General features: G+C 48.9%; 1 protein-coding gene across 1 annotated transcript; it reads left to right on the forward strand.

The window, feature by feature from the left end:
• Window positions 1–566: 566 nt before the first annotated feature.
• On the forward strand, window positions 567–1,520 carry LOC133459355 (odorant receptor 131-2-like). The gene has a single exon (XM_061739246.1). It carries the CDS (start codon window positions 567–569, stop codon window positions 1,518–1,520), a length of 954 nt encoding a protein of 317 aa, XP_061595230.1.
• Window positions 1,521–17,444: the final 15,924 nt, after the last annotated feature.

A 17,444-nucleotide genomic window follows, 5' to 3' on the forward strand; every position in this document is an offset into this window, starting at 1 on the left:
TTGGTCCAATAAATAGGGACATGTTCGATAATGGATTTCCACAGCACTAAACTTTTCACTTCCTGAATCTAAAGAGACATGACCGTTAAATGTGGAAGATTTATTTTCTTTGATTCTCTATTTATTTTTTGTGTTCATGGTAATATGTACCGGTACTCCTAATTTTACATTACTGTTGAAATCTACAATTTCTATATTCTACATTTAGTTTGAGAACAAATTATTTCAAATTCATCTGTTACTGAGATATATTCAATTTAAAATAGGAATGTTGAGTTGGACATTAGTTTGCCAGCAGCAAAGTCAAAAAAGGCCGGGTTAGGAAGGGTTGGAGTTGGAAACAAGGGAGAACAAAGCACGTGTTCTTTGGCTGTTGCCATAGAAGATTAATGATGTCATGCAAAATGGGTGTGAAGACAGAGGTTATGTACATGTACAAGGGGAGAGAAATTCTGCTGTCCAGTTGCAACAAAGACTGGAACCAGTTCAGTGTCTATGCGCTATATTTCCAATGGCATCAAGGGGTTTTCATTTTCATTTTTTATTGTGATTGTAGTTATTTCGAAATGTCTGATGCAAACCAATCTCAGAGCAATACCAGCAGCTTGCAGCAGTATCAGGGGACTTTGGAGCGAGCGTTGTTCTCCACCCTGAACACACTACCGTGTTGTGTATTTCTCTACATTAATGGCTCAATGATGTTTACTTTGAGGAGTAAAGATCTCTTCTGTCAGACTTCTCGGTACGTCCTCCTGTTTAACCTCCTGGTTGCCGACACTTTACAGATAGCACTGGGCCAGCTGTTATACATCATGGCTGCTTGTAGAGTCATTCTGACGTATCCCGTCTGTGGGACTCTCACTTTCGTCGCCAACCTCGGCACAGTGATCTCTCCTCTCACCCTGGTTCTGATGGCTCTGGAGAGATATGTCGCTGTGTGCTTCCCCCTCAGACACGCTGCCATCATCTCTGTCAGAAACACAGCGCTCGCCATCCTCATGGTTTGGGCCTTTAGTTCTTTAAACATTTTCACTCGAATTATTTTGCTGATTGTTGATGACCTGCCAACTCTGCAGATGAAAGACGTTTGCTCTTACGTGGCCATGTTGGTTGGACACGCGTCTGACATTTATGACAAAGCTTTCGCCTGTTTTCTGTTTGTATCATCTGGTGTTGCAGTCATTTCTGCTTACATTGGTGTTATTGTTGCAGCCAAATCAGCGTCTGCAGACAAAGCTTTGGCCCGTAAGGCTCGAAACACACTACTTCTGCATCTGGTGCAGCTCGGCCTCAGTCTGACGTCAACCATATATATTCCACTGCTTAATGCTCTTTCAAGAATTTTAACAAGAATCGTGTTAGTGCGCCTCATGAATGTTTTATATGTGTGTATTTTTATCTTTCCCAGATGTCTGAGTTCTCTCATTTATGGCATCAGAGATCAGAGCATCAGGCCCGTCTTGGTTTACCATCTATGCTGTCACCTGAAACTACCTGTTGTACCTGTCAGGCAGGTCTAATGTGTCTCTGACATGTTTTTCCTTTGCACAAAGATTGTTTTTTTTCTTAAGACAGTTGAGAAAGCAGAAAACCTTCCTGTATATTATTCAGTTCTCATTTCACTGTCATGTCAAAAACAAATTAAATAAAACGCTAATGTTAAATCATAAAAGCTTGTGTTATTCTTACCAGGTCATCAATAGGACAAAGCTTTGGCCCGCTTATCAATAGGAGGTAAATATAACATCAGATAAACAACAATGCATGTTGCTTCCATCAAAAGTTGGGTATTTTTCAGCCTTTGACACTTTTTACTGTGAGTGTCAGCCAATCAAATTGTGGCCATACAGCGAGAGCCAGCCAATGACATTGTAAATGCAGGCAGTACAGTCAAAAAATAGTGTATTATTTTAATGTTTTTATGTTCTGCTGTGTAAAAATGTGTTCATGAGTTTTAGAAAATAATTGCATTCTACCTTTACTGACTTTTTACAGTTTTTGTGGAACTTGGACTGTAGGACTAAACGAATTGTGAAAATGGATAGTTTAACCTCAAAATAAAGAATCCTCCCCTTAGTATTGTGTATTTTTACCATGATAACAGGTGTCATTCCCATAGTTCGGTTGAGGGAAAGAGTCTCTCCGCATACCTCTTTTCTGCTGTGATATGTACAAAGCATCAGTAAACCCATTTCCAAACTCTGAATCACTGATTCTGTCACTTCTGGTCGTTATGCCAATTGGATTCATTCTCAACTAACTCATCGACTCATAGGCTTAATAGCCTTATTCAGCTGCTACATAAATCTGTCAGCCTGCTGATGGTAGACGCTGGTCCAAATAGATTAATGCCAAGTTAATTATAGAGTTCTGTAAGTGTGCAATACACAAACGACATACCCTGGTCAGCCATAACCTGTTTCTGATTCGGAAGATGACCTGACACGATGCCTGTGAATCCCTGTTTTCAGAAATGCTGTGTAAAGACATTTCTTTGAGGTACCCTTCTCCATAATCCATAAAGACTAACACAAAAACTATACCATCATGCTCCCCAGTGAAATTACCTCATCAGATCAGTCCTATAAACTCAAACGCCACCTCCAGTAAGGGAAGGGGCCACAGGGGCGCTCTCAGAATAGTTGCTTTATTGACCAGGTGACATTCTGATTAGGTTTCACACCGATGCCTGGCGTACAAAACCAAGCCATTTTCAAGTTCAGATGTTTTGTTTGTTTGTTTTTGTTTTTTATGCGGCACTGTTTTTTCTGCACCAGCAACTGGGTGTTTTCAGAACCAGTCAGGCATCAAGTTTCATTCAAAAATCCTTGCTGTTAAATTTTTTTTAAATGTATGTGTTACATCAGGCTACACCATTACGTTTTTTTTTTTTTCAACTCTCTATTGATTTTTCTCATTTTGAACATAAGATATAACAGTCATACATACATCATACACATTTACACCTACACATTTTCATATTAAAGTAATCTAAGTTACATTAACTTATATATATATATATCTCGGAATGAAAAATAGACAGATGAAGGGGAACAACTTAAAAGACAACATTATACGTATATGGGTGTGTATATACAGTATATATCGAAACATATACATTTAACAAATATAAATACAGGAAAAACAAATACATAAATAGAATAAAAAATAAATAAGAGTTATTTCCTTCTATTGAGGGTCAAGAGCACGTCTTGCCATCAGACTATGTGTTGTGGTTACAATAATCAATTAAAGCTGCAAGCAGCGATGAACAGGCCCTCGCACCCTTGAGCACATTCAGGCGTGCTGCAGTCGAAGCGCTTGTATGATTTGCATGTAGATGTCTTCAGGCCTGGACATTTTGCAGATGACACCAACCACGACTCTCATATCCCATATCAAACCATTCAAAAGTTATGGCAGAAAGTAGGAACTATCAGATATCGACCAATCAGATGAAGGGGCGGGTCTAATTTGCAGCAATTATGTTCAAGGACTCAAAATCATGTCCGATGACACCACCCACAAGTCGTTATGTCAAACCATTCAAAAGTTATGGCAGAAAGTAGGAACTATCAAATATGGACCAATCAGATGAAGGGGGGGGCGGGCTTTTTGGCGTCTATCATCGCCACAGAAGTAAACGGTTTTCTTACCCCTCTCTTTTTTGCATTTAGTTACAAAAGGTGTTTTTTGGCCAGCTTACTTTTCTTGCCAGTGGATGTACACTCTGGGAATGAGTAATAAAACGGAGATCCTTATTTTTGTTTTACTACGTTTCACTAGCAAGGACCACGCCATCAACAGGATACGTTTAAATGATTTATTGATACGAAGATGATGTCGATGACGATGGTGATGATGATGGCGATGACGATGACAATGACGATGATGATGATCTATGGATCGGTCGATGCGTTGTGGGGAAGCTGGTAGGGAATCCGCCGCAGCGCCCGGGCAACGACGAACCCCCTAGGAATCTATGAGGTAGAGAAAGAGAGGGAAGAAGGAGAAGAGAAAAGGGGTGGGGGGGAGGGGTGCAGAGACGAGAGCGAAGATGATCTGAGGGTTAGGCTGGTATTTGAAGGTTTGCCGGAAGAGGCGTGGTGCCGGAAGAGGCGTGGTGCCGGAGGAGGCGTGGTTGAGGCGTGGTCCTGCTCCCGAAATTCGCTTGTTAAGCTCCAATTCACTAGCAAGGACCACGCCATCAACAGGATACGTTTAAATGATTTATTGATACGAAGATGATGACGATGACGATGGTGATGATGATGACGATGACAATGACGATGATGATGATCTATGGATCGGTCGATGCGTTGTGGGGAAGCTGGTAGGGAATCCGCCGCAGCGCCCGGGCAACGACGAACCCCCAAAACCGTGGATTATTTAAGGAGATGAGACTGAGCGGATCTGAGGTCGCTAAGATCTGAGCGAATGTAGCGATGATAGTTGGGAGGACCATCGGCCCACGGGCTGTATGAGGTGCTCTGGGATACGTAGCGGGAGGCTGAAGTGGCGGCTCCGATCCTAAGGAGTGACCGGAGTAGTGCGTTGGGGAGATGCCAGATAAGGAGAGTATATGGCGGAAGCGATGGTGAAACCAGAACTGGTGACGACTGTCCTGACTCGGACGCGAGGATCTGTCGAAGATGTGCTCTGTGTTTTCCAGGAAGGCAAGTAGTTGGCCAGGGTCTCAAAGTATTCAGGGGCGTCTTCGGGGATGAGAAACGAGAAAGAGAGTCGGTGATGGTGGTGGAGTGACCGGGGACATGTGCTGCATGGAGGATAAATTGATGTATGGCTGAGTGCCAGACTAGACGGCGCATGAACGGCATGATGGATGTGGAGTTGGAGCGTCCTTTATTAATTATGTCGATACTTATCGATATGAAGATGATGGCGATGATGGTGGCGAAGAGATAACGATGATGATGGCGATGAAGGATGATGGCGATGATGATAGCGATGACGATGATGATGATGGCGATGATGATGGCGATGACGATGACGATGAAGATGGCGATGAATGATGATGGCGATGATGATGGCGATGATGATGGCGATGATGATGGCGATGACGAAGGCGATGACGAAGGCGAAGACGAAGGCGATAACGATGACGATAACGATGATGATGGCGATGAATGATGATGGCGATGATGATAGCGATGACGATGATGATGATGGCGATGATGATGGCGATGACGATGAAGATGGCGATGAATGATGATGGCGATGATGATGGCGATGATGATGGCGATGACGATGGCGATGACGAAGGCGATGACGAAGGCGATGACGAAGGCGATGGCGAAGGCGATAACGATGACGAAGGCGATGACGAAGGCGATGACGAAGGCGATAACGATGACGATGCCAATGATGATGGCGAAGATGATGGCGATGATGAAGGCGATGAAGATGATGGCGATGACGATGACGATAACGATGATGATGCCAACGACGATGCAAATGACGATGGCAATGACGATGATGATCTATGGTTCGGTCGATACGTTGTGGTATTTGTTTGCATGCTCTGAGGGCCATCCTGCTGCGAACCATCTGCCATCGTAAAGCCCCCAAAACCGATTGAAGGAGCAGCATCAGTGTATGGATTGATGTCGTGGGGGTGAGCCAGTTGGTCATCATGAAGAAAGTGATCCCCTTCCAGGTGGCAAGGAGGTTGAGCCACAACGAAGCTCGGCACGGCTCGAGTTGTCTGGGGAGATGGGAGACAGAGATGGAACAGCGGAAGCGATGGATGGCAAGTGGGAGGTGAAGGCCCGCCCTTGGGGAATAATGCGCATGGCACAATTGAGGTGGCCCGGGAGGGAGAGGAGTTGGCGTTTGGTGCAGCCTGGGGCTAAGAAGAAATAAGAAAACCGATTAATAAGAAGACCGATTCGGTTGAGCTTTTCGGTTGGAAGAGAAGCCTGAAACAGATCCGTATCGAGAGTGATACCGAGGAATTCGAGGTAGGTGGAGGGGCCCGCCGTTTTCTCAGCGGACAATGGAACCCCGAGTTCGGAGAAAACGGAAGTCAGGGTGACCAGGCCAGAAGCGGGTGGCGATGAGAGAGGGGTAACAATGAGGAATCATTCAAGAGATGGACGAGGAAGGAATGCCGTGGTTGTTGGAGAGGATCCAGCAGAGGGCCTCTGAAGTGTCGAAAAGTTATGGGCTGCTCTTGCAGCCGAAGGTGAGCCTGACTGCAAGTAGTATGCACCTCGCCAGTGGACGCTGAAGTACACCAGCCCGGAAGCGGGTGGCGATGAGAGAGGGTGCCAGAAACCCTGGCCGGATCTAGCGGCTGTAGTTGGTGGAGGTGGGCTGGGGGGGGCAGTGGCATCCCGGTGCCAGTAACCCCGGCTGAAGTTAGCTGTTGTAGGTGCTGGAGGTGGATTAGGTGCTGGAGGTGGGCTGAGGGGGGCAGTGGCATCCCGGTGCCAGTAACCCCGGCTGAAGTTAGCTGTTGTAGGTGCTGGAGGTGGATTGGGTGCTGGAGGTGGGCTGAGGGGGGCAGTGGCATCCCGGTGCCAGAACCCCAGCCGGATCTAGCTGCTGTAGTTGGTGGAGGTGGGCTGGGGGGGGGCAGTGGCATCCCGGTGCCAGAAACCCCAGCCGGATCTAGCTGCTGTAGTGGCATCCCGGTGCCAGAAACCCCAGCCGGATCTAGCTGCTGTAGTGGCATCCCGGTGCCAGAAACCCCAGCCGGATCTAGCTGCTGTAGTGGCATTCCGGTGCCAGAAACCCCAGCCGGATCTAGCTGCTGTAGTGGCATCCCGTTGCCAAGGACCTTGGGGAGGGAGGAGATTGCTGGTGTGGGTGGAAATCCGACCTGCGACGACGGATATGGGCTGATCCGGATTGTCCGCGTCCTCTTCCCTCTGATGGCGGAGGTGGGCTGGAAGACTGGAAGACGGTGATCTGCAGTGATGCCGGATGTTCAGAAGGGATGAACCGGGTATAATGTGGACGACTGAAGAGACAGAAGTTTCTGGGCGGCTGTCGGGCTCGGGAGAGCGGTGTTTCGGGCACGGCGGCGGCTGAGGAGTTTACCTCCTCCGAAACATGGCGGGGTGTGCTAGCATCCCGGTGCTAGTAACGCCGCTGAGTTAGCTGTTGTAGTTGCTGCGGGTGGGCTGAGGGGGTTGCTAGCATCCCGGTGCTAGCGGCCCCGGCTGAGTTAGCTGTTGTAGGTGCTGGGGGTGGGCTGGGGGGGGCTAGCAACCCGGTGCTAGTTACCCCGGCCCCGAAGTTAACTGTTGTAGGTTTGTTTGCGCAGGTTTGGCCGGAACCGGAGAAGTGCGGGAAGCGAAAGCGTTGGGATGACGGGCGGCAGGACCAGCCGCGGACGGGGCGAAACGAGCAGCTGCCCGCGGGGCCGGAACGAGTCGAGGAAGAAAACCGGGCCGAAATGCGGTGGGAAGGAGGCCAGGCACTGGCCGGAACTGGGGAACGGCGGGAAGCGAAAGCGTTGGGATGACGGACGGCGGGATTAGCTGTGGACGGGGTGAAATGAGTAGTTGCCTGCGGGGCCGGAACGGGTTGAGGAAGGAAACTGGGTTGAAATGCGGTGGGAGGGATGCCGGGTACCGACATCACGATGCCGGTGGCCCCCAACCGAGGTAACCTGTTGGGACTGATGGAGCTGGGAGGCAGAGGATCCTGGCAACCCGGTGCCAAGAGCCCCTTCTAGCGCTGGCGGTTGAGGTTGCTGAATGAGCATAGCGGGGGTTTCTAGCGTCCCGGTGCTAGCAACCCCGGCCGGATCGCTGCTGTACTTGCTGGAGGTGGGCGCTAGCAACCCCGGCCGGATCGCTGCTGTACTTGCTGGAGGTGGGCGCTAGCAACCCGGTGCTAGCAACCCCGGCTGAAGTTAGCTGTTGTACTTGCTGGGGGTGGGCTGAGGTGGGAGCTAGCCACCCCGGCCGAAGTTAGCTGTTGTACTTGCTGGGGGTGGGCTGAGGTGGGAGCTAGCAACCCCGGCCGAAGTTAGCTGTTGTACTTGCTGGGGGTGGGCTGAGGTGGGAGCTAGCAACCCCGGCCGAAGTTAGCTGTTGTACTTGCTGGGGGTGGGCTGAGGTGGGAGCTAGCAACCCCGGCCGAAGTTAGCTGTTGTACTTGCTGGGGGTGGGCTGAGGTGGGAGCTAGCAACCCCGGCCGAAGTTAGCTGTTGTACTTGCTGGGGGCGGGCTGAGGTGGGAGCTAGCAACCCGGTGCTAGCAACCCCGGCCGAAGTTTGCTGTTGTACTTGCTGGAGGTGGGCAGTGTAACGATGGAATCGTTTATGTTTCTACGCGGACGGCTTAAGGTGAAAGACCGCTCATGTGTAGGTGAGGTTCCTGCAATGAGGCAACGTTGTTCGGAGATTATGTTTAACGAGAATGTTAATAAAAGACCTTGTGAGTAAAGGTAATGCTCAACGTCCGGTTTGTACAATCGCTTCTCTTTTACTATTGCGGTCTATGGGAAAAGCTTTCGGGGCCCCATGGGATGATTTTTTTTTTTTTTTTTTTTGCGCAGTACCGCGGCTGGCCACTGGAAATCTTCTGAGTTCAAGAACTGGGGGTCGACGTCACGTCGCGCCGTCGGGCTGATGAGATGGTTGAGAAGAACAGGCGGTGGTCCTATGGAGGGTGGCGACAGTCCAGCCCGAAACACCTGTAGAAGGCGGGCCGTCGGGGCCCCTGCCGGGCGTGGCGAAACCGCGGGCGGATTGCGCAGCCTGGGCTGTTGGATCAACGGCGAGGGATTGTCCGCGGCGCGTCCCCTTCCGGCCGATGACCGAGGCGGGCCAGGAGACAGGGAGGACGCCATGGCGGGCTGCCGCAATACCGGATGTTTAGGAGAGATGGACCGGACGGGATGGACCACTCGTTTCTGAGTGTGTGTCGCTGGAGCCGCGGGCTCCGCGCGTGGCTTAGAGAGAGAGAAAAAAGGGTTAGAGAAACACGTGCGCAGCGGAAGAATAAACCGCCGCCGGCGCGGCAGCCGACGGCGCAACCTGCGCTCTCGGGTTGGCGGCGAGGAGACACAGGAGATGAGTGGCGACGATCCGGATGTTGAGGAGAGATGGAGCGGGCGCGGACCGCTGAGGAGACGAGGCTCGGGCGGCCCCGCGGCCGCCCGGGAGAGCGGCGCTTCGGGCGACGGCTGAAAGTTTTTTCTCCTCGGGATCTCGATCGGCTGGTGTTTGCTGGTGATCCCGTGCAAGCTGATCGTTGTCCGATGGTGATCGACACGAGATCCATGCCGGCCGTCGGACCCGCCGGAGCGTGGCGACGCCGGGGCCGGTGGATTGCGCACCTGCGGCGCTTCCGGCATGGCACGGCTGAAAGTTTTTTCTCCTCCGGATCTCGATCAGCTGGTGTTTGCTGATGATCCCCTGCAAACAAGTCTCATCCGATGGCGATCATGACACGAGATCCATGCCTGAACGGGTGAGTAATGATCTGAGATACGAGCGTGTAGTAGTGTTGTCATGCTTGCGGTTCTGGTTCGGAGAACGAGAGTGAACGTGCTGCAGAGACGAGAGCGAAGATGATCTGAGGGTTAGGCTGGTATTTGAAGGTTTGCCGGAAGAGGCGTGGTGCCGGAGGAGGCGTGGTTGAGGCGTGGTCCTGCTCCCGAAATTCGCTTGTTAACCTCCAATTCTGGAGTGAACTTTTTTGATCAGTGTTGCTAAGCTAGCAACAAACACCACTTGAGAATATAGCTTCTTGCTAACGATTGACTGGGACAGAGTAAGCCATAAGCAACTATCTCAAGTTCTAATTTAAACCTCTACATTTAGTAAGAAAACCTGCTTGACGTTGGACAGGAAGCCTTGGAAAGGTTTGTGGACAGTGGAGCTTCAGGGGCGTCAATTGGGTATGGCAAGGTATGGCAGCTGCCACACCTTGGCTTCAGGGGGAAATGTAAATGTTTGTTTTTTAAATAAATGTATGGAATCTGTTTCTAAGTCGAACTCCCTTCCAAGGAGATAATAGCGCAAACTCTCCAAAGCCCATTTAATGGCTAAGCCCTCCTTCTCAATTGTTGAATACCTGGTCTCCCGGGGTTCCAACTTACGGCTGAGATACAACACTGGGGTCCGTTTCACAAAGCAGGTTCAACAAACACTGAGTCTAATCCTGAACTCTTAGTTGATCTACTCTGAGATCGGAAACTCTGAGTTTTCGGTTCCAGAACAGCGGATTTGAGGTAATTTACTCAACTCTAAGTAGTTTCACCTGAAGTTAAGCACGTGCGTGAGGGAAATCAAAATCCATCATCAGTAGAGCGCTGATACAAGGATTCACCATGGCAACCGGCGACAACAAAAGAGCACAATACATTTTCTTTTTTTTTCTTTTTAACTTTATTTATCTTTTCAATTTACAAAATCCCTTTGAGGAAACATTAGTTTCTGAAGATCCACATACTTCACGCCACTGGAGTTAGAAGTGTTAATACGTGCATATGGCGAGTATGAGAGCATATTTTGGGAAAAAAAATGAAATTTTATTGTCATTTAGATCAGGGCCGTCAATTGGGTACGGCAGCTGCCACACCTCGGCTTCAGGGGAAAATGTAAATGTTTTTTTTTTAAATACATTTATGGAATTACTCTGCATCTATTTGTATTGATTTATTCTATTACTTCATACATATAAAATAACTACAAATGCATATCAGAACAACATGATGTATTTCAGTAGGTATTATCTATCCCAACACTTGTATATCCCCCTCATATCTTGAAATGTCCCAGCGTCCCTGACGACAGTGGTCGCTATCAATCTCGTTTTTAGTGCGCTCTGCAGTGTTAACTTACAAAAATGAAAAGGAAGCAGACAACCACGCAATTTTAAAAAAAAAAGAAAGAAGGCAAGTGATGGGTCCAGAAGATATTAACGAGGCTGTTAGCCACTGATGGATTAATTATGCAAGTTCATCTCAAAGTAAGATATAAATCCTCTTATACATCTGTTTAAGGGAAATATTTGACTTTTTTTTACTCTCCCTCTCCTTTTTGCATTTGGACTTTAACTGTTTGAAGTTAAACTGGGATGTCCCTGTGATATTGTTGCACTGACATAGTGAATAAAGTGAACGAGTTAAATTGCGTTTGTTAGATAAGCGTTTTCTGCTCTGTAACTCTGCCGCTTGCTGTCCGTGGTGCAGAAAACGGATGCGTATTGCGTAAAGACCCATTGGCTGAATTGACGCCACTGAGGGAGGAGACGGAGAGAAACTCCAGGTTCGCTGAAATAAACCTGGTCCCGACCAGGTTAGGTTCAGAGCGTCTGTTACTACGGTAACTGACCGAGAGCTTAAGTTACCTCTCTTTGTGAAACAGGCTAGAGTTACCTCTCTTTCTCTGGTTTGAGTTACCTCCCTTTGTGAAACGGAAAACTCAGAGTTTCCCTCATTTCAGTGTTAACAGACTCAGAGTTTTCACTAAACCTGCTTTGTGAAACGGACCCCAGGTCTCTCCTCTCCCTCGTCCCCTTGTATCAACATAGCTCCAATTCCAACATCAGAAGCATCTGTCTGGACCATGAAGCGCTTCTGAAAGTCAGGACTACAGAGGACAGGTGAGGAACACATGGCATTCTTGAGAGCAGTAAAAGCTTGTTAACATTCGGGGGACCATTTTACAGGGTTAGGTTCTCCTTTTTGAGTCAGATTTGTCAGAGGGGTGGCAAGAGTGGAGTAGTGGGGAATGAAGTTAGAGTACCACCCTACAAGGCCTACGAATGACCTCACCTGCTTTTTGGTGCGTGGGCGCTGGGCATTACGAATGGCTTCGACCTTGTCACAATATCTGGGCTTCCAGCTTGGAGGGGGTCACATCCGCCCTCTTGTGGACAAGGTCGAAGCCATTCACACTTTTGAGCATTGAGGGTCAAGCCGGCCTTCTCGATGCAGGTCAGGATCTGTCTCAGATGCTGGAGATGGTCCTCCCAGGAATGGCTGAAGATGACGACGTCATCAAGGTAAGCAGCACTGAAGGATTTAAACCCTGTGAGAACAGCATCCATCAACCTTTGGAACGTCGCAGGGGCTCCATACAGTCCAAACGGCATAACCGTAAACTGATACAGTCCTGATGGGGTACGGAAAGCGGTGTACTGCTTTGAGGTCTCCTCCAGTGGAATCTGCCAATAACCTTTGCAAAGGTCCAGCGTGGTTATGTACTTGGCAGTCCCAACACGCTCCATCAGGTCATCTATGCGAGGCATGAGGTAAGCGTCAAAGCAGGAGACAGCATTAACCTTCCTGAAGTCAACACAGGGCCGTTGAGAGCCATCCTTCTTAGGCACCATTACCATGAGACTGGACCACTCACTCTTTGATGGCTCGATCACCCCGAGGTCAAGCATCTTCTGGACCTCATCCTTGAGGGGGCCCACCAATCGTTCTGGGATGCGGTATAGTTTCTGACAAATGGGAGGAGTGTTTGCCTTTTGGAGACGGATGGTGTGCTGGGTCAGTGTTGTTCGCCCTGGACCATCCCGGAACAGCCCAGGCATCTCCCGAAACAGCATCTGCAACCTCTGCTGGTGTTGTGAGGGCAGGTGATCCAGATTAGGGGTTTTTGGCTGGAGGAGCTGTTGCAGGTTAGAGTCAGACTCACCATCTTCCTCCTTGACCTGACGCACCACTAACACTTTGGCCGGCTCACACTCCTTCCACTCTTTGAGAAGGTTGATGTGGTAGACCTGGGATGCCTTCCCCTTGTCTGGGTGGGCCACCTCGTACGTCACTGGTCCCATCTTCCTCAACACCTCGTAAGGCCCCTGCCATTTGGTTTGTTGCTGCTGGTTGGGAGTAAAATCAAGACCCTCTGACCTGGTTTCAGCTCCCTCTTTCGAGCCCTTTTGTCATATCAGCACTTCTGATCCTGCTGTGCCCTCTCCAGGTGGACTTGGGCCTCCTCATGGTACCTCTCAAGGCGTTCACGCATTTGGAGTACGTAGGACAGGATACCTTCTGGTGCTGGGTTCTTGGTGGGTTTCTTGGCGGCCTCCCACTCCTTCCTCAGGAGATCCAGGGGCCCCTGCACTGGCCATCCATAAAGGAGCTTGAAAGGAGAGAAGCCAGTGGATGCTTGAGGCACCTCCCTGTAGGCAAACAAGACAAAAGGTAACCACTTGTCCCAATCATGGCCAGTATCAGAGACAAGCTTACGCAGCATCTGCTTCAGCGTTTGGTTGAATCGCTCTACCAGACCATCAGTCTGGGGATGGTATGGAGTCGTCCGTATGCCTTTAATGCCCAGTTCCTTCTGCAGCTGTTTCATCGTGCCAGACGTGAAGTTGGTAGCTTGGTCTGTGATGATCTCATCTGGCACCCCTACACGAGAGAAAAGCTGGACAAGGGCACTGATTATCTTTGGGGTCTTTATGCTTCAGAGAGGAAATGCTTCTGGGAATCGTGTGACATAGTCACAGATCAAGTATGTACTGGTAACCAGAGCTACTCTTCTCCAGTGGACCAACCACATCCATGGCTATGCGCCGGAAAAGGGTACTGATAATAGGTAATGGGTGCAATGGAACTTGCTTGACTTTGATGTGCGTGTTGACCTGACACTCCGGGCATGTGGTGCAAAAACGTTTGACATCATTAAACATTGTTGGCCAGTAAAACCGTGACCCCAACCTCATGTAGGTTTTCTGCTGCCCTAGATGGCCTGCCCATGGTACTGTGTGTGCCAGATGTAAGACCAGAGGCCTACAACTGGTTGGTACCACTAAGCGCTTACCTGCATCCCCCATTACATACAGAATGTCATTTTCAACCACAAACCTCGGACCACCGTCTTGTTTCCCCTCCCCAACATCAACCTGCTTGTACAAGAGAGGCAGAGTAGGATCAGACATCTGCAACTGGCTTATGTCATTGGGAATGTCCCAATTGACACTTACAGGCTTTGGATAAGTTTCTACCTTAGTGGGGGTGCCTTGCATTTTCTCAATGCGACGCTGTCGCCGTGATTTTCTGGGGCCTTTGGAACCACCCTCACACAGATTACCATCAAGATCTGGGAGGGGCTCCAGGCCAGCTTTAACCTGGGACCTCGTTAACATAGCACACATTTCAGCTTTCTGTTTTCCTGCAATAAGGTCATGCAGAATTGGCAAATCCCTCCCCAGGATGCAATCAACAGATAGATGGTCAATAACCCCCACTTGTAGCAAAAATGCCTGCCCATCTACCGCTATGGTAACCTCAGATGTGGGGTAGGGTTTCTGGTCCCCATGTACACATTCAATGTTCGCTTTGTTCCCATAGTCAATACAACTGTCCGTCAGATAACATTTCTTAATCAGTGACATGGAACTCCCACTATCTAACAAAGCCAACACATGTACCCCATTAACAGTAACTGGGAAAAGTGAGGCCTCTTCTGAGCACATGGTACCTGATGCTCTAGACACCTCTTTGCAGGGAACATAGCAGTAACCAGAGAGGCAGTAGTAACAAGTGATTTCTCCACGACTGGTACTAACCTGCTGCCTATATCTACTAGCCCCCCCAGTCCCCTGGCTGGCACCAGCCTGCTGTCCACCTCTGCTGACCCCCCACATTCTCCTGAGTCCCATAGCTATTATAGTTCTGACCTTCTTGCCGGCCGTCCCCCCGTCCTCTGTTTGGTTGGCGCTGTTTGGACCTGGTCAGTACTGGCCTCCGGGCATTGACATACTGGGTTGCAAGCTTTGCTGCCTCTAAGCCGGTGGTGGGCTCTCGCTCCTTGACCCAGGTGCGGATGTCGGGTGGAAACACTCTCAGCAGCTGCTCCAACATGATGACTTCCCCGATGTCCTCCTCGCTGCACTGGTCCGGCTTCATCCAACGTCAATACAGGCCTTTCAAGCGTAGGTAGGTCTCGGTCGGCGCCTCTCCCTGGGGTACAGCTGGATCCCTGAAGCGCTGGCGATAAGTCTCAACAGAAATGTCAAACTTGGCCAGCAGGGCTTGTTTAAGGTCTGGGTAGGAGTCAGACCGCTCTTCATCCATGGCGGAATAGGCCTCCAACGCCTTTCCCGTCAGTAACGGCACAAGTCTGTAGGCCCACTCAGTCTCTGGCCATGCCCAAGTTTTGGCAATCCGCTCAAAGCGGAGGAGGTAGTTTTCAATATCCTCACCAAACTGGAATGGAAGTAACTTGGGGTCCTTCCGTGGGGCTGGTACTGGTGGCTGCTGTAGCACTGGTGCTGCTGGTGGCTGCTGCTGTAGCACTGGTGCTGCTGGTGGCTGCTGCTGTAGCACTGGTGATGACTGATGCAGGGTGTGAAGAGTTGTGGGGAGTCCTATTAGGGAGACAGCGCTCCCCATGCTGGAACTATAGCCGGCTGCTGATGAAGGTGGCGATGAAGGTGGCCGGCTGCCAGATTGGATGGCTGTCCGCAGGCCTCGGAGTTCCCCCAAGAGCGCTTCTTCCCGGTCCCTCTGAGCACCCATAAACTGGCGTAGCAGCATGACCATTTCCTGCTGTGGTGGCGCGGCATGGGGAGGCTGGGATGAGGGTCCCTCCTCATCAGTCTCCCATACCTTGTCCTCTGCATCTGATTTGGCTGATTCAGGATCTGCTTTAAATTTAGTTGTCCTGCTCCTGGTTTGTATTTTCCTCCGCCCCCCCCTTGGGGACCTTTCTGGAGGCCATCCCACCACTGCCACCAAATGTCACACTCAGACCTAGAGTGAGGGTAGTAGGTCGAAAAAGGCTAATTGAAAAACTGTAAAAAATGTACTTCAACCCTCAAAAATGTAAAGAAAGGTAGCAAGACAGTCCTTTTGGTGCAACACAAAAATGAATTGTTTTATTGTCTTTCAAAGACAGTAGCAGACAAAGAAAAAATGCCAAAAAAAAGTATGTACAAAACCACTCTATTAGGTCTGCACCGCACCACAGCCCTTCTCTGACTGACTAGGCAGTGTAGATCCCCTCCATTTAAAGGCTAGGCCCCTCCCACTGGACCATATCATCTTCAATTGGAATCCATTAGATAATCAGTTAACCATACTGGTTATTTCTCACATCACAACATTATAAAGCCTATTTACATTTTAGATACATCAAAGCATTCAACCAAACTGGAAATTATTTACACTCCATCAGTTGGTATGGTGCAGTCAGATGGCCTGAGCATGTTCCCTACACAGGCACTATAAAAGACAGCCTGAGACTCTACTCGGGTCCTTTGTCACTGCCCAGAACCAGGAAGCACTGTGGTAAGAAAAAAAGAAACCATTAGACACTGACACTCATGACTTACAGTCTTTAAATAATAAAGAGTTAAAGGGGACAGATTATGGCATTTAGGGCCCGATTTACTAAGATCCTAAATAAAGAGTACTAAATTGCGTGTGCACTGAAAAAGTTTGCGCGTGCTGTTTGCGTGTGGTTTGCGGGTGATCAACTAAGATTGCGTGCGCAATTGATAACAGGTGCAAACAGCAGTATTTAAATGAGGTGTTGCGTGTCTTAAGGTTTGCGAGCGCAAAATCTGCGCCACGGAGAGTCTGGATGGAATGCACAGTCACAAGTCACAAGCGCAAAATGAAATTGAACAAGTTGGAGTTAGAGATATTAGTGGAAGAGGCAAATAAACACATTAATGAACTACAGCAAATAAATTTAAACATTACCAAAAGAAACGCAATATCGGACGCAGAACCATAATTCAGGCCAAGCTGCAGTCTCTGCGCTGATCACTGACACAGCGGGTCGGAGTGGATTTGGTCATGATGTTCTGTGTTTTGTGATTAATAAGCACGGGTTTTAATTAAATGTAATTTACGAAGGATGATTTCACGTTCAATAAGATAAATAATCAATAAAATACAAAGTTTTGGCACAAAGGCTTGGCCTGCTTGTGGGCGAGTGGAGGGGGGCACATTAAAAGAAGGTGGCAAGATATAAGGCGGAGAACTAAAGAAAAAGTGGCCTTTAATAAAACTTGTGCAACCATTTTTAAAATAGCATGCAGCAGAATAAAGACTCTCTCTCTGCGTATTCTTTGATTTTGGATGTCGCCTCCTTGCCACAATAACGGCAGCAGCAGATTAGCACCTTCCTTTCGAACGTATTAAATACAGACGCAATCACAATACGCGCAATTACTTTCAGGCTTGGTAAATCTCATTGCGCGTGGTAAACGGAGCAATTTGCATCTTCCCCTCCCAGTATTTAGGATTTCTGCCGGGTACGCCCCATATTGATTATTCATCAGGGCAAAAGTACTAAATGGATTGCGTGTGCAATTTTGCGCATTTCAGAGACGCAGTCGTCTTTGCACGCTGTTAGTAGATCAGCTGGCACTTTGGTTTGCGGGTGCTGTCAAGTTTGCACACGTTTTAACACACGCAAACCTTTAGTAAATCGGGCCCTTAATGTATATTTTAAAAAGGCCTTGAATGTCTTAAAAACAATCTAAAGCTTG

Source organism: Cololabis saira, chromosome 14 (genome assembly GCF_033807715.1).
Source record: "Cololabis saira isolate AMF1-May2022 chromosome 14, fColSai1.1, whole genome shotgun sequence".
NCBI classification, from domain to species: domain Eukaryota; kingdom Metazoa; phylum Chordata; class Actinopteri; order Beloniformes; family Belonidae; genus Cololabis; species Cololabis saira.